The sequence below is a fragment of the Danio rerio genome, chromosome 18, assembly GCF_052040795.2.
Source record: "Danio rerio strain M-AB ecotype USA chromosome 18, GRCz13ab, whole genome shotgun sequence".
In the NCBI taxonomy this organism is placed as follows: domain Eukaryota; kingdom Metazoa; phylum Chordata; class Actinopteri; order Cypriniformes; family Danionidae; genus Danio; species Danio rerio.
Genome location: NC_141038.1, coordinates 28536658 through 28560629, shown reverse-complemented (window position 1 = coordinate 28560629; position 23972 = coordinate 28536658). Strand labels below are relative to the sequence as shown.

At 35.0% G+C, this 23972-nt stretch overlaps 1 protein-coding gene across 6 annotated transcripts in view; it reads left to right on the top strand.

The window, feature by feature from the left end:
• pstpip1a (proline-serine-threonine phosphatase interacting protein 1a) overlaps nt 1-23972 on the top strand; it is a 33007-nt gene that overhangs the window by 5993 nt on the left and 3042 nt on the right. For all 6 annotated transcript variants that reach the window (XR_015514419.1, XR_015514418.1, XR_015514420.1 and 3 more), the window contains 13 exon segments: nt 1488-1588; nt 1664-1738; nt 1874-1908; nt 4015-4121; nt 4249-4311; nt 8067-8171; nt 11043-11088; nt 11264-11343; nt 11721-11819; nt 15083-15179; nt 15365-15452; nt 18638-18720; nt 20660-20772. Coding sequence is in view for 2 of the 6 variants with exons in the window: in XM_087292557.1 (XP_087148683.1) it covers nt 1488-1588; nt 1664-1738; nt 1874-1908; nt 4015-4121; nt 4249-4311; nt 8067-8171; nt 11043-11088; nt 11264-11343; nt 11721-11819; nt 15083-15179; nt 15365-15452; nt 18638-18720; nt 20660-20772 (1092 nt within the window). In the remaining 4 variants the exon portion in view is untranslated.

Sequence of the window (23972 nt, the reverse complement as noted above, 5' to 3'; positions counted from 1 at the left end):
TAATGCAAAACCATGGTATTTTTATCCTATCATACTGTCAGAATCTTATACCGGCCCATGCCTAATCTTGATTCTCCTCCAATAAACATTATATTGGTTATAGCATCTTTCAAGCGTTTAAACTTTTTTTCGGTAAATTACCATAAGTAGATCATCTGTGAACAGGAAAATATACATTAGAAAGTTCATTCCAAGTTTCTAGGACGAGAGGTTGTAAGATTGCTGGAATTCTGTGAATTCAGAAGGAAAAATTGCTAGTTTCGAAGTTTAGAATGCAAGTGATGTGAGATGACTGCTAATTTGCGAGTGCATGTTTACTTTCCCTGCTAACCCTAACCCTAGAGTGTACTAATAAGTGGCATGTAGTTGCAAAATGGCTTGTCTACACTAAAAGTGACGAGCATGATTTGACTCTTGACTAAAGCCAATCAAACGTATGTATTGCAATTATGTCTTCATTAATTCATAGACATATGTTCTTCATCACTTACGTCTAATGTAGCCAATAGCTCATGTCAAGGGAGTTATAATATTGCATACAATAGTCAATATAAGAGTCAAACAGATACACAAACCTATATTCTAATAATCTCCGCATGAAAAAGTATATATATATGCGACGCAGTGGCGCAGTAGGTAGTGCTGTCGCTGGAAGGGCATCCACTGCGTAAAAAGACATGCTGGATAAGTTGGCGATTCATTCCGTTGTGGCAACCCCGGATTAGTAAAGAGACAAAGCCGACAAGAATTTATATATATATATATATATATATATATATATATATATATATATATATATATATATATATATATATATGAACTATACTATAAATTTGACAAACTGTGTTAAGTATGTTTAATGTAATTAAAGTTAAAATAACTCAAGGTTGTTTTGATTCAATTTAAATATGCATTTAATCGAATATATTGATATATATTAAATATAATATTGCAATACATTACAGTATATAGTAGTTAAAAACTAAAATGTACCATAGTACAATCATACAGTTTATCATTTTACAGTTTTGGAATATGATACAGCCTCAATTAACAAACAACACATATGTATATGAAGAGTTCAGATGCAAAAACTTCTACAGGTACATGCCGTCAGAAATTCCCATCAAAAATAAATATTTTTCTCAGCCTCAGTTGTTTATGTTTAGTTATTTCACTTCAAAGACCACAAAAAGGGCTTATTCTATGCCATAAATTTGACATTACTAAACCTACACACAGGAGCCGGATAAAAATGCTCATTTTAGAAGAAAAATTCAGATGGCATTTAAAGGTTTTGCATCTGAACTCTTTATGTACACTTTACTATAGTAAAGTTCTAAAACTCTTACTATCAAAAACAAATTACTAAAGCAATTTTTCATGCTACAGGGGAATAATTCTAAACATAATTAAATTGCAATTATTATTATTGATCAAGTTAAATTAACAATCATGTTAATTAAATCTAATCCTGTTGCTTCCAGGGCCCGGAGTTTACAAGTAACTCTGGATATGAGATTCTTATCCAGAGGCTGTGCGATGGACGGCGAGCATGCAAAGACATGGAAGAGCTTTTAAAGATGAGGTAATGAAAATTGGTTTAAAGTATCATTGTTAAGGTCTCATAAAGCCAAAAGATGATGCATTCCTCTACTCATAGGGCAATGGCAGAGGAAAGGTACGGCAAGGAATTGATTACTATTGCACGCAAGACAGGAGGACAAACTGAAATTGGGTATGCAAATATTATTTCATGTTTGTTTTTTTGTATAAATTAGCTTCTGGTTTTAATGTTTTGCATGATACACAGTGCTTATAAGCATCCATCTGTTAACTGCATGTTTATTATTTTCTTGCTTTGGTCTTGTAGCACTTTAAAGGCATCCTTTGACCAACTAAAAGCTCGTAAGTAACTTTGCAAATGATAATTGATAACTCTTTACTATAATGTTTCATTAGGTGAAGTTTGTTCATGTATTTACTAACACTAGCATGCTAACATTTACATTATAGTATATATTCATGTTTGTTAACATCAGTTAATGAAAATAAAGGTGTTGATTTTTAGTCCATGGACTTGATGTGATTTAAGTCAAGAAGAATGAAAGCCTCGCACTGTATTGCATTAAAGGATTTTAAATGCAGGATTTGAAGGCAAAGAATCACCCAACTCTAAGTGCATTTAAAATCTTTAGATACACAGCAAGCCATAGGTTATATAACTTATTTCATGGTCATTTGCCAAGTTATAGACAAGTTAAAACTGGTTTTGTTTTTTTGCAGTACAATATTTGACCAAGTCATTAGTTGTGTCGTTAGATCTCCTATAGCCCCCATTTTAAATCAGTCAGCCATCATGTCATCATATGTGTACTGTAAATGACATAAGCACGTCTAATAGCTCATAGTAACCCGTGTTAGCTACCTCTTTACAAATAACTGACTAGAACAACCTGTGCTTTTAACAATTTTAGCTTTTCAGCCAATCAGAATCAAGAATTTCAACAGTCCATGGTATAACTAATGTTATTACACTGCTCTCTGGAATTCTTGATACTTATTGGTAAATCAAGACATGCCAAGGGATGTTGTTCCAACACAATCTTACGCCAATTCCTCACTTTTTAATTAGTTGCTAATTCATATGAATTTGTATGATCTCTCATTCATAGATTTTAGTAACGTTGAAGTTGATTTATTTTTTACAACAAGGCAGTGTACTTTAATCAATGTTCATTAAGAACCTAAATGAAAGATTTGTTCATCCCCCAATGACGGATGGGTTTAAATGTTTAAAGGTTTGGGGGCATGCCTCCTTTTAAAATTAGAATGAATATGAATGAAATTAAATAAATATGTACGAATTGGCCAAATAAAATAGTCTACAAGAACAAAACAACCAGTAATATGTAGGCTCACCCGGGTACTTAATCATCTTGACTGTATATATTCATGTATGTTTATGCGTCACTCCCTTGTTGGTGGCTGCTTGAACCCATTTTGTGAGTAAATAATAAAAGTATTGGTATCTCTTTATTTTGATGATCCCTTTCGTACAGTTTCGTACAGTCAGTTACATGTCTGTTGAAGCAGTATGAACAGAAATTAAGCAGATAGTCTACTAATACTCAAATTAGAAGTAGTTGGCATGTAGGTGCAATGCAACTTTTAGTCAACCAAATGTGCAATAGCGACCATCAAAAAAAAGTCTTACCAAAGTATTTTAGTGTAAGGTGTGGCACGCCTAACAGCAAGAAGGTTGCCAGTCCCGGCTGGGTCAGTTGGCATTTCTGTGTGGAGTTTGTATGTTCTTCCTGTGTTGGTGTGGGTTTCTGTTGGGTGCTCTGGTTTCCCCCACAAGTCCAAAGACATGCGCTATAGGTGAATTGAATGTATAAAATTGGCTGTAGCGTATCAGATTGTGTCTGAATATGAGAGTGTATGGGTGTTTCCCAGTACTGGGTTGCAGCTGGAAGACTCTCCGCTGCTTAAAACATATGCTGGAATAGTTAACCTTTCATTTCGCACATAGACTACATTCACACACATAGACTACGGATCATTTAGCTAACCTAATTCACCTATAACACATGTCTCTTGACTTGACTTGTGAGAAAAACCGGAGCACTCTGAGGAAACCTAGGCCAACATGGGGAGAACATGCAAAATCCACACAGCAGTGCAAACTGAGCCAGCCAGGGCTTGAACTAGCGACCTTCTCGCTGTGAGGCAATTGTGCTACACACTGCGCCACCGTGCTGACCCCAGATCAATGTTTTGTGTCTAATTGCTTAGCTAGTAGCCATGTAATATGTACATCTTGGTAATTGTTTTTGCAGAATAAATCTTTTCAGTCTTACTTATTCTTATGTTATTTACTTTCAGTTTAGGTTAGTAAATACATTAACTGACATTAACCAAAGGCAACAAAGTCTGACGTGCTAATTTACTCAAGAAATAATAAGCTCATAACTTCAAGACCACTAATGAATAAGTTGTGTTCTCAACTAGAAATGGAGAACATCGGAAATTTGCACATTCAGCTTTCTGGGATGTTACGAGAAGAGGCGAAACGAATGGAGCACTTCAGAGAGCGACAGAAGGAGCAGCGGAAAAAGGTGTGATGCTTGATTCAGCCAAACCACCAACCACATTGACAGTTCTATATGGGGGAAAAGAATGTGTGCTCAAACCAAACAGCTTCTTTAAACCTTTATGACCTGCGTTTATAACTTATTTTCACAGTTTGAGGGCGTCATGGAAAAAGTTCAGAAGATTAAAGTGTCATTATATAAGAAAACCATGGAGGTGAGTCTTGCACTCATTGAAGTGACTTCATTTTTATTGGTTGCTCAGCGAATCCGGTATTTGCCTAATAGAGACTAAAAGCAGAATATCAGGAAGAGGAAAGGTGAAATGAGAGTGATTTAAATCATCAGCCTCGTGTGTTTGTGTGTGTGTGTGTGTGGTGGGGGATGGGCCTTCAAAATGTTGTAACTCTCACCTCAGGAAGTCTCACTTCTCTACTATAAGTGTATTTCTTTTTGGCCTGCACACTTCTGTTTGCCCTCAGCAAGGCAAACTCTGTTTTTTTTTTAGTGTTAGGCTTCCTCATATATTTGCAATTTCCTGAAAACAGACAAGTGCTATTGTCAAAGAAGATGTGTTTCCGTTTTTCTTGGTACTAAGAATGCAAAAGTGTATGTTTGGAGTCCTGAGAAGATAAGATGTTAAAGTTGCCTATTATCAGATACCTGTAACATTTTCAATCTTGTTAATCTATGTTGATCTTGTAGAACGGAACTCTCAGTGTGGTTTTTGTTGTTTAGTGGTTACCGATTAGGGTTACAAGGTAGTTTAGACATAGTGGTTCTTGAAGTGCTACCATTGTTCTTAAGCAGACTAACTGATGAGTGGGACTGTCCCTGTGGTAAAATATATATGTTTTGGATTAGCAGTAGTGTACTAAATAAGAACAAAGTGAAAGATGTGTGTGATTTAGTTTGTAAAACATCAGTTATTGGCTGATAAATTACTTCAATTGCATTTATTTAAGTTTATTTTTGTATGTTATAAAAATACTTTTTTTCAGAGTGGACTGAATATTTCATTTTCCAACAAATGCTTTCCAGAGTTTTCTCCAACAAAACCATTTTTTTTAATTGTTGATTTTAATCAAATACCCAAAATACAGTTGAAGTCAGAATTATTAAACCCCCAAAATTATCTGCCCCCCTTATTTTATCCCCCCAATTTCTGTTTAACAAAGAGAAGATTTTTTTTCTACACATTTCTAAACATAATAGTTTTAATAACTCATTTCTAATAACTGATTTATTTTATCTTTGTCATGATGACAGTAAATAATATTTGACTACCAGATATTTTTCAAGAGTCTTCTATACAGCTTCAATGAAGATGAATCTAAAGAATCTTGACAAAATCTGGGTGTCCTGTAAAAATGCTTTCTTTGCCATTCCACATGACTTTATTAATAAGTTATTTGAGTCATTGCAGAGATGTATGGATGCAGTCCTTCAAGCTCATGGGAGTCATACACAATATTTTTTTCTTTTTCCACTGCACCATGACTTTGTATTATGCACTGTACATTATTTCAATTAAGTGACAAGACTTTTGTCTAAGCAAAGTCATACCTTACTGTCTTAATTAAATATTTAAAAATCAAGGCTAGTCATGTTTTATTTTGATAAAATAAGCATAATCTAGATCAGGGGTTCCCAACCTTTTTTACTTTGGGGCCCATTTTTTTTTCTCTGAACAATTTCTTGAAGGCCAAACTGACTGACGTTTTCTTTAAAATACTTGTATGAAATGCTAATTTAAACCTTTATTTATTAACATTTATAACATTTAATAATGTTTATATATATATATATAAAGAAACATACACAGATTCAAAAAGAACCACAGGTCAACAGGAAGATTGCAAAATACCAGCTTCTGCTTCAATCTGGACTGACTTGATATCTACTATGAAAAATATCTACTTTTCATAAATAAACAGACAAATGTAAAATACAGTCATTTAAAACACCCCTAAATCTGTTAAAACGTGTCGATCTGAAGGCGGTTGAGTTTGCAGCTGAATATTATTAGGAGATCACTGATGGGGACAGTGAACATCTCCGCCAGAGCGCATCTGAAGCTCATATGCAAGTTTGTTTTACATTCTTTGGGAGAAACACCATTGAGCCTAGCTAGATCCTCCTGTATGGGCGTGCATCCATTATAAAACAATCACAGGATATAATTTGGACAACTATGTGGATATATTCAATAGTTCACACAAAAATACACAAAGAGAGACTTTCACTTCACGCTCAGTTGAATGAACAGACTTGCGTGTAGTTGCAGAAGCGATCATGAGGCTGTTTTTTCGCCGAGTTTGAGTCACCCAAAGAACAGGAGCAAGTGAATTACTTTGATAATTTTAATATAGCATATTAATAATGACATTCAAAAATTATAGTATAATATTAATTTAAAGAGTTCATTTAATTTTTGCGGCCCACCTGCAGAATTGCTCAGGCCCACTAGTGAAAACTTGGATAGGTGACAAGACTTTTGTCAGGTAGTGTATGTATATGTATATATTTATATGTATACAGTATATGTATATATGTATGTGTATATGTTTAAAACCGAGATTTTTTCAGCTAATTTCTAAATAGCTAATAGTTTTAACTCATTTTTAATTGCTGATTTATTTTATCTTTGCTATGATGATAGTACATAATATTTGACTAGATATTTTTCAAGACACTTCTATCCAGCTTAAAGTGACATTTAAAGGCTTAACTAGGTTAATAAGGTTAACTAGGCAGGTTAGGGTAATTAGACAAGTTATTATACAATGATAATTTGTTCTGTAGACTATTGAAATAAAATATAGCTTAAAGGGGCTAATAATTTTGACATTAAAATTGCTTTAATTTTTTTTTTACTTTAATTCTAGCCAAAGTATAACAAATAAGACTTTCCCCAGAAGAAAAAATATTATCAGACGTACTGTAAAAATGTCCTTGCTCTGTTAGACATCATTTGGGAACTATTTAAAACAGAAAAAGAATTTCAACAAGGGACTAATAATTCTGACTTCAGCTTAAATATATATATATATAGTTTGTTATTCCTTGTAATATATATTGTTTGTTATTCCTAGTTATTTCCTCATATGCAAATGAATCAGAAGTTCTAAAACAACAACAGAAAAGAGTTCACTTCTGCATTGCAGAAAAAGGTCAATACATACATAAATATATTTATTGATATACATGTATCTATGTTCACTAAATGGAAAGCAGTACTTTTGTAAATTAAAATGTTTTTAGCAACAGCTTCTGTAGCATCTTTATATATTAAAGCTAAAAACTTTCATCTTGATATCACTACTATCTATCCATTGTTCATGCATGGTCATTTTCGGAAAAACATTGTGGTGACCTATAACCCTTGTCCCTGAAAGAAGTACGTTAAGTAAGTAGAAAGAAGTTTTGTTTTTTTTTTTCCACCAACAGATTGGGGATTTACTCAGAAACTAGCAATTCATCTATGGAGATGACACGTAACATCTCAGTTCCCTCCTGATCTTCTCAAATTGTTACTCTGTAAATCGTAGTTTAATGTTGTTGTGAGGGATTTGGTAATTCTCACCTCTCGTTTTATATCAAATATAGGATTTGTTTTTAGCTTTAACCCACTGTACATCCATTCACATTGATCGCCACACAGTCTTCTAGTTAGCAGTACTGTAAGAAAACTCATATCATCTGATCACAAAAAATAATGCAGATTTAGTTTTTTTAATAAAATTAATCTGTAGCAGAATTGGAAGTAATTGTATGTGAGATCGGTTGTATGAATTGGATAAAGAATTGCATAATCTAACCTCGTTTCTGTGAGATTTGGTTAAGGATACAAGTTTAAAGCCTTAGATAAGTTTCCTGTATATTCATTCACATTTTGATAGCACCTATTTAGCTTAAAAAGGTAATTTGTGGCTTATGTAAAATCACCATGTTCCTCTCTCCCTTTCACAGTCTAAAAGGACATATGAACAGAGGTGTAGAGAAGCTGATGAAGCTGAACTGACTGCTGAGAAGCTCAACAGTACATCTACTGTCACTCCTAAACAATCTGAAAAGGTAAAATATGGGTTATGATGGGCAGAATCTGTGTGGCAAGTTTAAATATTAGAACATATAATACCATTCAGAAGTTTGGGGTCAGTAAGATTTCTTTTTCTCTGGTAACTTAACACTTCAGTTCAGCAAGGTTGCATTTAAACTGATCAGAAGTGACAGTGTAATTTAAAATTTATATTCAATGTATATGCTGTGTTCATCAAAGAATAATGTTTTTTCTTTCCTGAGTGTCAAATGACCATATTAGAATGATTTATGAAGAATCATGTGACACTGAATATGGGAGTTAGATGCTGGTTCAGGTTTGCCGTCATAGAAATATAAACATTTACATGTATTTACTTAGTAGTCACTTTTACTCAGAACGATTTACAAATGAGAAGAACAATAGAAGCAAACAATAAATCAATAAAAAAGCTACAATTTTGTATGTGCTGTGACAATTGTTGCTCCAACATAGTTTGTACAACAAGGTCATTTAGATGAATTAAAATACAGAAAAACTGGCTGAGAATAGAAAAGATGGGTTCTAGCCAGTTATAAATTACCCAGTAGATTGTTTTTTAAAATTAAACTTCACAGTTTTACTGTCTTTACTATGCTTTTGATCAAATAAATGGAGTCTTGGTGAGCATAAGTATTGAAGCCCATTTTTAGCATGGAACAATAGAAAGAAAATAGATCGTCTTTGTTTTTTTTTGTTTTTTTAACTTTGGTTAGTTTTTATCTAACAGTTTTAAACTGTGAGATATGAACTTCTAGAATTGTGAAGTTCATGCAGTTGTGGCATTCTAGCATTTTTTCCCCTCTTTTGAAATGAATTCTGTTTAATTGTCAAAATATTTTTTTTATAAAAACTGTTAGTGAAAATCAGTTCAGGTTCACTGGAAATATCTGTGTTAGCCTTTTTTGCGGAATTAAAATTTGTGGCGGGGCAACACAGTGGAACGGTAGATAGTGCTGTCGCCTTACAGCAAGAAGGTCACTGATGCGAGCCTAGGCTGGGCCAGTTGGCGTTTCTGTGTGTAGTTTGCATGTTCTCCCTGCGTTCACGTGGGTTTCTTCCGAGTGCTCCGGTTTCCCCCACAGTCAAAAGACATGTGGTACAGGTGAATTGGGTAGGCTAAATTGTCCATAGTGTATGAGTGTGTATGAGTGTGTATGGATGTTTCCCAGAAATAGGTTGCAGCTGGAAGGGCATCCGCTGCATAAAAAACATATGCTGGATAAGTTGGCGGTTCATTCCGCTGTGGTGACCCCAAATTAATAAAGGGACTAAGCCGGGAAAAAAATGAATGAATGAATAAAATGCATTGCTCCAGGCATGCGTCTTCAACATTTCTGATGACAAATCCACTAGAGGGCACATTTTTGCAAATATAAAATAAATTCAACCTAGGCTCATTCAGAAAACATAGTCCAGCGCACGTTTCTGGAGGCCGCGAAATACGTCCCGGGAGGTACGTATTTGTGCAGTTTTTGTTTTCGGCAATCCGCGAGAGGCCGCTGTGTGCGCTTTTTCGTATCTCTAAGGTCTCTCGAGAGTGCGGTTCGCGCCCACGCTCGTGCTGTTCTCGCGTCAACCCACCAGAGGCCGCTATCTGACTGACCGAATGATTGACTGCATGACCGGCCAATCGGCTGACCCACCCTCCTCTTTCCCTGAACCCAACCAGTTTTACCGATTGACTCGCCCGCCCGCTCACTTCCCTAAACCCGAGCAACAATTTAGAAAAGCCATCTAGAAAAAGAAAAGCCCTCATCTGTTTTTTTTTTTACCACTTTTTCGGATTTCACCACGTTCTCACCCTGTTATGAACTCGTTCGCTTTATTTTTTGGATTCTGTTTTTGTCTTACCTGATTTCTGGAACCGCTCTTTCCCGAACTCGAACCCGGACGCCTTTGTCAACTCCTCCTCTCTGCATCTGAAGTGTGCCGACGCACACGATGAGCTGACCGAACAAGCTGATTGCGGCGGGAAAGCCCTCCACTCGGAGGTAAGCGGTCAGCCGGCAAGCGCGAAAGGGAACGGTGTCACACCGCACTGTGATGCGACAGTAAATAAATTTAAAAAAATATATATTTTATTTGCTAATAAAAATCACCTCATGTGGATTTTTTAAATTCTGAATCTTTGTCTTTTTTCGGAGGCTGCTGCTGTGTTTAGATGTTGCAATTTTCACCTGTAGCCACATATATTGAGGCAGCCTTCTTGACTGAAATGAAATGCGCTCCATTTTCCATCAAGGCAAGTCGGTGTGCTGAAATAGTAAGCAGTGGGCGGAGCTATTCAGACCAAAACAAAGACAGACACTCTGACATGAAAACGCACGTTTTCAAAGGAAAATAACTAACGATAGCACTGATTTTCAGATGAACAAGCATGCTTTCTTAGCATGTTTCTTAAATATTTACAAAAATATTATGCTATTTATGCTTTAGAGTAGTCAAACATTTACATACAGCACCTTTAAACTCACAATTGCAAGATACAAACAATTCCATCATTTAAAACATATCAATCATATAAAATATCCATCATTCCATTATATTTTTACACGGGGTAAGCCTATAAACTCACAGGTGCAAAAAAATATCTTCTGAAAAATAGCTTCTTTCATTCTTAGAAAGAAGCATCATAACTGTGACCTACTTCTTTAAATGGTTATTTGTGTGCTTTATTTATCATAATTGTGCGTGGTAAATATGGTAAATATTTTTCTTGCATGACATTATTGAGATCTTTCAGATTTTGAGTGCATTTTTTCATAAATGTTAGTAATGTTTTCTATAAGATTTTCTAATTACATTGGATACCGTTTGAATTTGTAGACCTATTTCAGAAAATGTTGTGTTCTATGCCATAACAGACACAAAACAAAGCAAAACAGTGCAGGGACGCAGCAACAGATGCAGGTGAGGAAAAAAAAAGCACTTTTTGTTTTCACAACTTTCACATCTCTGCTTGCAAAGCAACATAATCGAACCAAGAGATCAATTAACACCAAATAATAAAATACCACCAAAGATTCTAAACAAGATCTGAAATGCTGCAGTGCTGATCTTTTTTTTTATATATTATCATTAACAGAAAAACAGTACATATCTAACATAGAGCAGCTGGATAAGATTCGTCAGGAATGGGAAACCACACACGAGTTGACATGTGAGGTAAAACAGAAAAGCATACATTCACTCCTCCATTTGCTGTCCTTTAAAAAAGAGTCTTTTGCTCTGCCGAAGCTGAGAACCTCTCTGAGAACACTAAAAATGAACTTCCCGTTTTTTCTGTGTTTTGCTCACCACGTACCACAAACCACAAATACTGAAGTAAACTCTAAAATAGACTTTGTTTTAGCTTCATTAAACAAGTATCCATAACAGCTTTATAGGCTCAGCTAAACTAACTCATCATTATTTAAAGTCTGTGTCAACTTTCTATTTTATTTCGGATTGGTTCAAATACACAGGAGTTTATGAACTACATTAAGAACATGTAGATGTATTTAAAAGCATGATATTATACTGAATTCTGTGAATTTCTCCAGGTTTTCCAGCAGCAGGAAGATGATCGCATTAACATTTTGAGAAATGCCATTTGGGTGCACTGTAACCATTTTTCCATGCAGTGCGTCAAAGAGGATGAGGTCAGTATTACTTCATGCTGCTTTTGAAAGGGATGGCTCACCTCACTCGTCCTAAAAATATAATTGCTGTTAATTTAATCACCCTCATGCCATTTCAGTATAAATGTAAAGGTTTTTTAGCTGAAACCTGAAACTGTGGTCCTTGGTGTACATACAATGCAAGTCAATGGCTACTGGCACTTTTAGAGTAAAAAAAACTCTTAAAAAAAACTTTTAGAGTGAACTCTTGAAGAGATCATGTGATGATAAAAAGGTGTGCGAATAGACTAAAAGGCAGGCTGAGCATACGGTAAAACGTCTCACATGTTGTTTTGGTCATTCTAAAACGCTTCAACTGTTTCAGTATTAGTTTTATTATAATATTAATCACCTCCAGAATTGTCAAGAGCATCTGTGCTCTGCGTCTGCTGCCTTCAAACGCCACCATGCATTCAATGCATGTCGGCTTTTGTCTTCTGAGGCGCGAGTCATTTATTAAATATGAAAAGATTCACATAGCTCCCCCTACTGCAGTAAATTCTGTTTTTACTGTTGATATTTGGCGGCAGTTAATCAGGAAGTGATTATTTTGTTCACTTAGACTAGATGTAAACGCTGCTTTATTCACTTATTTTATGCGACATTTTTGGATGGAAACATAGCTATTGTTATTCTTAAAGGTGAATAATTAGTCCATGAAAGTTAATCCTCTGAAAAAATGTTATGTTGGTAACACAAGACTTTTCACTTGTATGGTTTTAAAAGTGTAACGTCAATATAACAAATGAAGCCCTGACTACTAGTACAGGAGCCAATCATCGATTGCTATAGACTGACGTTTCTTTGGGGGAAAAGCTTAGACCAGACATGTGCATTTACGACAGTTTGGTGGTCTTGCTTCACAGACATAAGAAATATGTCCAAATTAATCCTTTTTTTACATAATATTTTTTCGAGGTTTTCGCCTTTAATGGATAGGACAGTAGAGAGTATTGACAGGAAAGTATAGGGAGCAGAGAGAGGGGAAAGATCGGCATAGGACAGCGAGGTGGGAATCAAACTCGGGTTGCTGTGAGTACCGGAATGCATGTGTCGATGCACTAACCACTACTTCACTACACCAATATCTTCTTTTAAATGAACTACACTTGAAATCAAAAGATTTTTGGTTTTGTAATCTGTGTGAAACAAGCGTGAGGTACAGACCCTCCTGTCAAATGCACGTCACATAACAGCAACTATTAAAACGCCCACAAACTTGAAAACAAAGAGTCGCTGTCATTTCTGGAGGAGATTCACCATCAAGACCAAGTTATGCTTAAAAATGAAACTTATGAAATGGTTGTTGTTTACTTTTACTGGTGACATAAAGCCCAAGCATACTGCCCGAGAGGCATTTCAAAGATGGCAGCACAGTGAAATTACTTGCCTTAAAGGGACTTTAAGGGTAAGGGTAATATTCAATGGAACTCTTACAAGTTGCTTCTGCTTTTGGAGTAACGGTCTTTCTGTTGATGTCAACCTGAGGGCTTCCATGGCAACTGCATATTAATATCCTCTCTTACCGTTATGACGCACAACTGAAACCCCCTTCCCCTACTCCATGTTCTGTGTCGGTCTGAAGTACATCAACATACTGAAATAAAAGTCTCAGAAACTTCCAGTTCATGCTGACTTTAATACTGATTGTTTCTTTTCACAAAACTTCAGTGGGTAATCAGGAGCATTTTCTTTGCCTTTTTGTTAGTTTTTGTTGTTGTTGTTTTGTGCTGGTGCTTTGACTTGTATCACCAGGACTACAGTTTCAGCTGAAAACCATTTCTCACTGTTATGTTAAATTGCTTAGGACATTATTTTTGTTTTATAGAGTGTGGAGATACAACGATGAACCGATTTAACTATTAACCAAGCTTTAATTCATCACGGTTAATTAATTGTAAAGGCTTCTCAACACCGCATTTCTGCACAGATCAAACCTACTGCGATTAAAGAAAGTTATGCCAACTGTGTGCTAGTTTAAGATTCTGAGCCTGTACATCAAGGCTATTACCCACGCACACTGAATATAGTTGATATAATATGTACTGCAGTTGATCAGAAGTTCCTTTCTGACAGAGCTTCAGCAGCCTTTGACTACATTTATTCTCTTTTAAAGGGAAATACTTATCTAATGTGTAGCTTAGATTTACATTAGACAAATACTATGTTTAATTTATTCTTATTTTTATTTTTTTATTTAATAATTGTTCTGTCATTTATTTTCAGTGTAAAATTATTACTTAAGTTTAGATGCTAAAAATCTTTTTTTTTTTTTAAGTCCAGTGAGAAATGGACTATTGTTTGTTTTTTATTATTATTGTGTGCTGTATTATTTGTGTACTGATGAGCAATAAATAACACTTATCTTCAAAGGATCTTCAAGCATCAGACTAAATAAGAACTCATTATAAGATCACAATGAGTCACATTTGTCATATAAATATGTTGTTTCATTTTTACATAAATTTACTGTATCTTTAAATGAGGATGGAACATTATTTCACACATATTTTGGCATTTTCTGCTTTTTATTGGGCATCTGCCTTTAATTTAATTTGAAATATTAAAGTAGACACTTGTATTTATTTTTCAAAGTATTAAAAAATAAATAAATAAAGTACTTTTGTAAATTTGTCATGAACAACAACACTGATGGTTGTGGAACAACACTGACTGGTTTTTGACCCATAATTTCAACCTAAATTATCTGATTTCAGTTCCTCAAATATTTGAATATTAGTGCACATTTGATCAGATGATTTTTATTTGCTCATTTAAATGATGACACACAAAAATCCTGCAATGCAAAATAACTGACTTGAAGTATTGTGATGAGTGAGTAAACTCAGAAAGTGTAGAGAAAACAATGTAAAAATCTTTAAATGTTTTTACGAAATGATGTTACAATGTAAAGTGTAACAATGGCAAACTTGTGTAACTGTTTCTGTGAACATGGTTTGAAACTTTGCTTTGTAGAAAATGACCAAATGATTGGATGACATAATCAGCTTTTACACAAATGCTACGTTAAAGCAAAAGGGATTTTTTTTTGTATTCAAATTCAGTATTAACTCTTTATTGGGCAAGTAACCATATATAGCTTCAATGAAATTGATTGCAATAACATTTTTAATAAGTCTTGTAATAACTCGCAGTAACATTTTTGGGTTTTTCTTCGGAGTATAAGCATGAGTATATTCATTTAAGTAGAATATATTGTCAAATTGCTTATGATTTTTCTTTAGTGTTATGAGGAAGTGAGGACTACTTTAGAAATGTGTGACATCACGGAAGACATAAACAGCTTCATCAAGACCAAAAGCATTGGCAACACTCCTTCAGGTCTGTGCTTTTCTGTATTGTTTCCACTGGGTTCTTACGGTAAACTTTCCAAAAATCATAAATCGCCATTATGGTGTGGCCTACTGTAATATAACTGCATGATTTTATGATGATATAGCATGATGATGCACTGTGGAATTTTCAGTAAAGTTTTTGTTTAATGTTGATCAAATCTGTGTCTGCAGTGCCCATTGTGTTTGAGAACTATTATGAGAAAGAGCAACAGGCAGACAGCAATGGCATCATCCGCTTTGGAGGAGGTGTGATGAAGAGGTGTGTTTTACACATCATAATGCATTTCCTTTACTGACAAAACAATGGAATGTATAAGATGTATATGCTATATTTACATACATATGATTTTGTACCTGGGGGGTGTGACATTAACACAAAAATCAACATTTCCACAGACTGTTTGCTGATCATTTACAAAAGTACTAAAGTAGCTCCAAAATTGCAGATTTTATTATTTACATTTATTTAATTTTTTCCCTGAAAGTCTTTCACAAAGCATTTTAGGACTTTATCTTCTAAATCAGCAAAAACCTTAGAAGTAGAGAAGAGGATTCCTAAATCACTAAAACCATTACCAAGCTATCCTAAAATGGTTGTTGCTGGCAATCTGTCTCGAAAAAAAAAAAAAACATTTTAAAAACATTTGACCACAGCTTTGGCACTTTTAAGGAGTTTCAAGAGTTCACACTTAGCTGATGATTGGTAATAAGCTAGTTTGGAAAGCTGTCCCGGGAGAAAGCCCCGAGCTCATGAGAGCCTCGAGCCCGGGGCTCCCTCTCGTTGCAGAGCGAGAGGGGAGTTTGAGCTCGGGTATATCTTTAGAAACCCCCCCCCTCTCCTGCTGCGTGAGGGTTGCTAAGGTGATGCGTTGCTGACAGAATTGAATCGAATTTGGTGCTAATTTGGTTTAGTCAATTTACTTAAGTGTCATGTTTTTGGGAGTGTGGGAGGAAATCGGAGGACCCGGGGAAAACCCACGCAAGCACGGGGAGAACATGAACTTCACACAAAAATGCTGACCGTTTGGGTAGATGCCCGAACCGGAGGCATTTTGCTGTGAGGCCACAGTGCTAGCCACTGGGCCGCCATGCTGCCCTGTAGACAAAAGAGGAGGAGAAGGGGTGGAAGGGGAGATTCTTCAAGACGAAGATGACTAAAGATAAGGTTTTTGGTTATTTATACTTGGTTAGGAATAGTCTGATTGGTGGTTCGTACATTAGCTTGACCAGCCGTGTCAATCATAAGCACGTGATCCTCTCAAAATTAGTTTATGAATAAACTTCACTTAATCACTTGAATGGTGAAACAATCAGAATTATATTTTTCAGAATTTTTTTAAATATTTATTTTAAAAACACAATAAACAGCCAAAACAAAATATATTTTCTCAAATGCCACTGTTTTTGACTGTTTTGGTGCCATCTTGTGAATGAGTAATACATTCGTACAATACTACATGGAGAAGTGAATGCTCCATTCAGCGCCATTCAGCGGTTTTAACTTCTTTTAGCTTTGTGTTTAAGTAAAGAATATTATGGCTCAGAACAATGTTTTGTGTCAAATTTATATGTATTTTCACAAGTAGCAATGTAATAAGCGAGCTAAAGTACATTCAGCATGGTTGTTTGCTCTGAATAAAGCCCTTTGGTCTTATACAGCAGTTCTCCGCCTTGCATCAGGAAACTGATATGCCTGTCAGGCTTTATTCTGCAAAAACAGCCTCCTGGATGTACTTTATGTCTAATACATCAACTGATTAAACTAAAAACACAGGCTCATCTTGGTACTACCTATCATCTTACTGGATATGTGGAGTTTATTTATAAACTAATTTCGAGAGGATCACATATGATTGTTTATGACACATCAGCTCATGATTGATTCTCCAATCAGATGATTCCTTACTTACTATAAGTAACCAGAGTTTTCTTATCTTAATATCTTCATCTTGAAGAATCCCCCCCAACCACCCCTACTCCCCCTCCTTTCAGGATGGGTGACACAGCGGCCCAATGATTTGCACTGTTGCTTCACAGCAAGAATGTCTCTGGATAAAGTCCAGACAAAAGTCCAGTTGACATTTCTGTGCAGAGTTTGCTTGTTCTCCCTGTGCTCACGTGGGTTTTCCCCAGGTTCTCTGGTTTCCTCACACAGTCCAAAAAACATTCAACCTAAGTAAATTGAACATACCAAATTGACACCATAGCCAAGCTCTTGGAAAGCACACCTGTCCTCAGCCATCCTATGTCTGTCATTAGCCAGAAATAAGCCCGGGAAAGTTCAGAGATCTACCTGAGCTCAAACTCCCCTCTCCCATTCCTACAAACGGGAGGGAGCCCAGAGCTCTAGGATCTCATAATATTAGGGCTCTCTCCTGAATAATAAGTAGGCAAATGTAGGCTACATCCAACTGTTAAAGCTTTAAACTTAAATAAAGAGCCAGTAAATGATTACAGCTCAAATCAATGTTTTATGTCTAATTGTTAAGTTTCTTGGGAGGTACAGTAGCTGTGTATTAATGGCTTTGCATCAGTCTGCTGATAAACCTGTCATGCTTTGATTTGTGAGAACAACCAGCTAGATGCACATTATGTGTTACTTATCCCAGTGCATTTAGTCCTTCTGTGTTTTCAGTTTTTGTCTCATTTTATCTTTTCTATGTGATGTTTATCTATTTTATTTAAATATTCATCTTTCTGATGAGACGTTAAACTGAGGTCCTGACTTTCTGTGGTCATTAAAAATCCCTTGGCACTATTCATAAAGTGTAGGGGTGTAACTCCGGTGTCCTGGCCAAATTCCTTCTATTGGCCCTTAATCATCATGGCCTCCCAATTATCTCCATTCACAGAATTGGCTCTATCACTGTCTCTCCACTCCACCAATAGCTAGTGTGTGGTGAGCGCACTGGTGCCGTTGTCCTGTGGCTGCCGTCGCATCATCCAAGTGGATGCTGCACACTAGTGGTAGTGTGGAGAGACCTCCGTTGTGATTGTGAAGCACTTTGGGTGTATACACAATACATGTGCTATATAAATACACATAATACGTTATAGTATTTAGTTTTTGTCTTCTCCCAAGCCATGACAGAGTGACACTCAATAATGTAAGCTCACACAGTGTCAATACAGCATGATATTATCTTTCATGATACATTTCACACACCCCAAACTTACACACATTTATATGTTTTAACATGCTGTCTTGACTCATAAAGCTGCTGTTTTGAAGCAAACGTGTCACATTGAGAGAAACACAGGCTGGGCTGTGATATGAAGTGTATGTATGAAGTGCAATAAGATGAAGTACAAAAATAAACTGTTTAATGTGTCTGTGGTAATCCGTGATACACATACAGTAGACATCTTAAAGTATTCTTTATATAGAAAAGGCTTTCTACGTGTCTTTTTACTGTATGTTCTGTGTCATTTTCTTTTTGCAAGGTTTTCAAATCTCTTGCAAGGCAACTGTGCCATTGGCTCCAGGAATAATAATGAATGTATTGTGCCGTCAGCACCTCCATCGGGTAAATATTACAATAATATCTTGAAATTACAATCACTACAATAATAAGCTGCACATTACACTGGTTTGAATTATAGCCATCTTCAGCTTGTAATTGAAGGGTAGTTCACCCAAAAATGAAAAGTCTATCATCATTTACTCACCCTCATATCATTCCCAAAGTCTGGGACACAAAAGAAGATATTTTGAAGACATGTTGGTGACCACTTAGTTTTAGTTACCACTGATTTACTTTGTATTGTAAAAATATAGAAGTCAATGTACCGTCAGCATTCTTCATAATATTGTTATTCACAAAAAAGAGAATATCATAAAGAATTAAAATCATTTTTTAAATTTGTTTGGTGAACTTACCCTTGAACCCTGAAAGACCAAATATAGGCAAATAAAGAACAGCCTTTCAGAAGTCATAAACAACGTTTACTTTTTTTCTTTTTTTTTTTTACATTATTGACATTTCAGAACGTTTTTAGGGAAGTTTATTGGTTTGCAACATTGGGTCTTTGAGGTAGCAAAAACTCTGGAATTTTACTCACTTTCTCAATAAAAGTAAATAACATTCAAGAGCTTTATTTACAGGATGTAGTGTTTATGCAAGCATTTTACAACAAGCTATACACTGTATCATCCCAATAATGATAAATTATTTAAAAATTCTATATAATATTTGTTCACAAGAGGTGGTTCAGTCCGCTGTGGCGACCCCACATTAATAAAGGGACTAAACCAAAAAGAAAATGGATGAATGAATTTGTTTATACTAATATTTATAAATCTGATTTAATAAATAAACTTCGATATTTAACGTGTTTATCTCTATAGCCATGTTCAGTTACAATAATAGTCTGCAGTGTGTATGACACCGTATGGTCTTTCTTGGCTGGTAATTTACAAATCTGAAAACAAAAAACACAGATTATTTTTCAAGCTAAAATTCTTTTAAAAATCACAAACATATTAATAGGTTTTTAAAGGAACACTCCACTTTTTTGCAAATAGGCTCATTTTCCAAATCTCCTAAAGATATACAGTTGAGTTTTACTATTTTTGAATTTATTCAGCCAATTTTTTAGCCAAAAGGCAAGAGTGCTTTTAACTTAGCTTAGCATAAATCATTGTATTGGATTAGACCATTAGTATTTAGTAAACATTTTTAAAAAAAGACTCTTCTTTAGTTACATTACAAAAAAACTGCATGTATGCATATTTTTTCCACATGGATGAGATGAGAAGTTAAACTCCATGTAATGTTAAAGATGCACAAGATATTCTTTCTACCTCTTTGACCTGTAAGATTACAATTTTAGCATCTTTTAATTGTGTAAACCACATCTGAGGTTTTTCTTTGAGAGAAAAACAATGTGAGCAGGTTTATTAGGGTACAGCTATAACTGATGTTGACTACGACTATAAGAACAGTAGCCCTGACTGGATTAAGTACTTTTTTAGAAGCATATAGTCGCTGCTAAGATGATATTCACCACAAGGGGGCACTTCAGCCCAATATATAATTTTATTATCCAGAATTAAAAGGATGCTTTCCATCTTCATCTTTATCTTCAAAACACGTTTGAGTTGTAGGGATATTTATATATTGTAGCTTTTGTTATTTATTTATGTACAGTATTTATTAATATTTGTTATTAAATTACCTTTTTTAATTTGGAAAATGTTGATAGTTATAGTTTAAGTTTGACTAATTTTGTAATATTTAAAAAAATATGTCTGTATTCCTATAGGAATAAATATATTTAATAATATATATTTAATAGGAATAAATATATTTAACTTTGTTTTTCGTTTCAGCAGTTTTAATATTTCAGTTTATAAAAGAATATTATTAAAAGTTATTGTAAGAAGACCTTGCTTACAGATAAGATAGACCCCTGTCTGCTAAAAAAATAAATAAATAAAAACTTTTTCGACTTTTCTCTTTTCAGCTGACAACTCAGATGGAGTTTATGCCTCAATTCCTGGATTTCCACAAGAAACCTCAAACATCACCGCTTCTGAGAGTGGCAAATACCAGGCCATATATGACTATGTGGCTCAGGTAAAACAACACAAGAGGGAGAAAACTAAACTTGCTTTAGGGGATAGTTCACACAATGACAATTCTGTCATTATTTACTCAATCTTGATTTGTTCAAAGTTTCTTTCTTCTGTTGAACACAAAAGATTGTGGCACCCATTGACTTCCATATTCATTTATTTCCTACTATGGAGGTCAATGAGTACCAACAACCAGAATTTTTTTAATTGCTTCTTTTACGTTCAAAGAAAGAAAGAAACCCATAAAAACCACAAGAGGTATCATTTTTGAGTGAACTTGGCATTTTAAAAGACAATAGTATAAAATATACATTCATAATAATAAAAAGGTTGTATCACTTTATTTTGATGGTGCGTTTGTTGAATTTAAGTTACATTGCATCCACATGCCAACCAATTCTCAGTAGATTTTTAATAGACTGTTGGAGTTAGAGTTACTGGGTTGGAGTTAGGTTTAGGTTTAGTGTAAGCTGACATGTACTTGCAAAGTTTCTTACAGTCAGTTAAATGTCTGTTGAAGGTGCGGTATCAGCAGATATTAAGCAGACAGTCTACTAATACTCAACTGAGAAGTAATTGGCATGTAGTTGCAATGCAACTTTTAGTCAACAAAATGTGTAATAGGGACCATCGAAATAAAGTCTTACCAAAATCTTAAATTGCACACAAAACTGTTCACAAATTTTCAAAACTGTTTTTTGTCAAGACATTTTGCCTGGATGGTTTGTCTGCATCAAAATGATAGTTTACCCAAAATTGGAAATTACCTATTCATTTTTGTTCTTACACAAAACCTCAGTGTGTCATGAGGAGCCATGTGTATTGATTTGGACTTGTCTCTATGTGTGTATAGAAAAAAACTGTCAGCATTCCTTGCCATTATATGAATCACCAAGAATCACAGATTCAGCTAAAAATCATCTTTAATTTTCTACTGAAGTAAAAAAAAAACTTAACCACATCTTGGATGATGTGGGTGAGTAAATGAACAGATTTTTTTTTTTTGGACGAATCATCTCTTTATACATCGGTCTATGTGCAAGCTTTCTATGCATGACAAATTTTTTCAGATACAAATATGAAAAAATGCAGCATTTGATACTTCGGCATGCAAAGGCCTTTGAATGTTCAAATCAAAGTAAGACAACGATAGAAAAGAAGAGGTTACTAATTCTAGACTGCAGCAGGATGCTTGTAGTAGACACGCTTACTTTTTATGGAGAAAACTCTAAACAGGAAGCAGCTGGGTTTGTCATTTTTTAGGGGTCCCCAACATATACAGTATCTGTATTTTCATGTGTTTTGCGAATCTGCCATTTTCTATGAAGGGATATTTGGTGCAAAACTTTCTAAGCAGCTGTAAAAGTGTAACCTGTAGTTGTAAAGGGTCCGTGTACCATCCGTTCAGTTGATTATTCCTTTTATTCTGGAAAACGAAACACCAGAAAAACAGTCAATATTTCATTTGTCTGTTTATTCTGTAGGCACACAAAAAACAAAAGCACATCTTTTATCCTGTTTTAACTCAAAAGGCGGAATTTAGGCAAACAGAGAGCAAAAAAAATAATGAGGCATTTATTCATGTAATCGTTTGATCAAAATACGAACACCAAAAACAATGAGATTTCAACATGTGGGCATGCACGAGAAGGAGACGCCCTTTTGTTTGCCAATTGGTCAATAGCTATGAGGCTGTAGGATTTGACCTGTCCTGTTCTCCTGTTCAGAGGATATCATGGGCTTTCTAGTGATATGTCATTTGATTGTTTGGCATGGTAGGAACCACTTCTTACACTGCATCCAAAATGGCCGGCATACAAACAAGCTCATTTTATGGGAAGGAGAGAGGCATGTAAAATTTAGCTATATATATATATATTTGTTTGCTAAAGTGTCATTAATAAATGTTTGTTTCAAAATATCATCCTTTTTTAAATGTCCACTATAGTGGACAGCAGGACCATCTTGATGTAATTAATGACGGCATTTTGTAAGAGGCAGAACTGAAGCAGAGAGAAGTCTTATAAGATAGCTGAGGGAGAATCTGATTTAGAGTCTGACAGTAAGATATTTAGAAAATTAGAGACAATTAGAGAATGACAATCAGTTTTAAATTGCTTTTATGTTAAATTTGTTTTGGATTAACATCACTTCTTTTTTTTTTGGAGTTTGGCTCTCTTTCAGACTAAAATGTTTCAGGAATTTCAGTACAAAAGGTAAAAATGGCTTTTGTTTTGTTTTGTTAAATTAATAGGGATTACTATCCCTTTACAGCCATATTCTGTAGAGTTTTGTTGTCTGAGTTTGGCGGTCATTTCGAACTGAAATGGGTCTGTGGTCCACTACAGTGGACATGCTGTAAAATTAAAAATAAAAACAAAATGTAAAAGCTCTAAATTGTAGAATTTTTTTACCAAACCCAAATAATGTAGGAAATCACAAAAAAAGAGATCAGGAGATTAAATCAAACTTCGCTTATCAACTTAGTCATAAAACAGGTACATATACTATAAATTCACAAACATATACAATTAGTTGTGAACATGCAAGTCATTTCCTATGTGTATGTGCATAGACTTCTCAAATGTCATTTGAGTTTAAATGGATGAGATCATTATTTATGATATAAATGATAATTAATAAGCTTATGAAATAGATATAATCTGGATGATAAGGGAATTAGATCTGTTGAATAATGAAAATAGATTATGCTAAATATAACATATAAAAATATAATGCTAGGAATTCTCTAGCAAATTATTAAAGTTTAATATGCAATTAAATTATTAGAAAGCAGTAGGTTTGTTGAATGTATATATTTTTTGCACAAGCACAAATACAATTATGTCACAGCAATGGCTCAAATCTTCCGCTACAGGTCTGAGGCACGTGTACACATAGGGCTCAACCTGTGCAATGCATATGCCCTTTTTAGTCTTGGATATAAAGTGCCCATCCAAAATGAGCTGAAGTGCCCTAGCGACCCCCACAACCCCCCCACCCGGTCTTCAGTTTTTGCGCGACATATCAAAACACCCCCAACCAAAATTACAAATTTTTATCCTGCACATGCCCCTTTGAAGCACAGGCTGAAGCATCTCTGCACGGGCCTGTCTGAGGCCCTCCGCTCTGCGAGTACAAATTTACAGATACACATTTGTGGTTATTCTTTATAACTGCAAATGACAGCTGCTTGGGAGT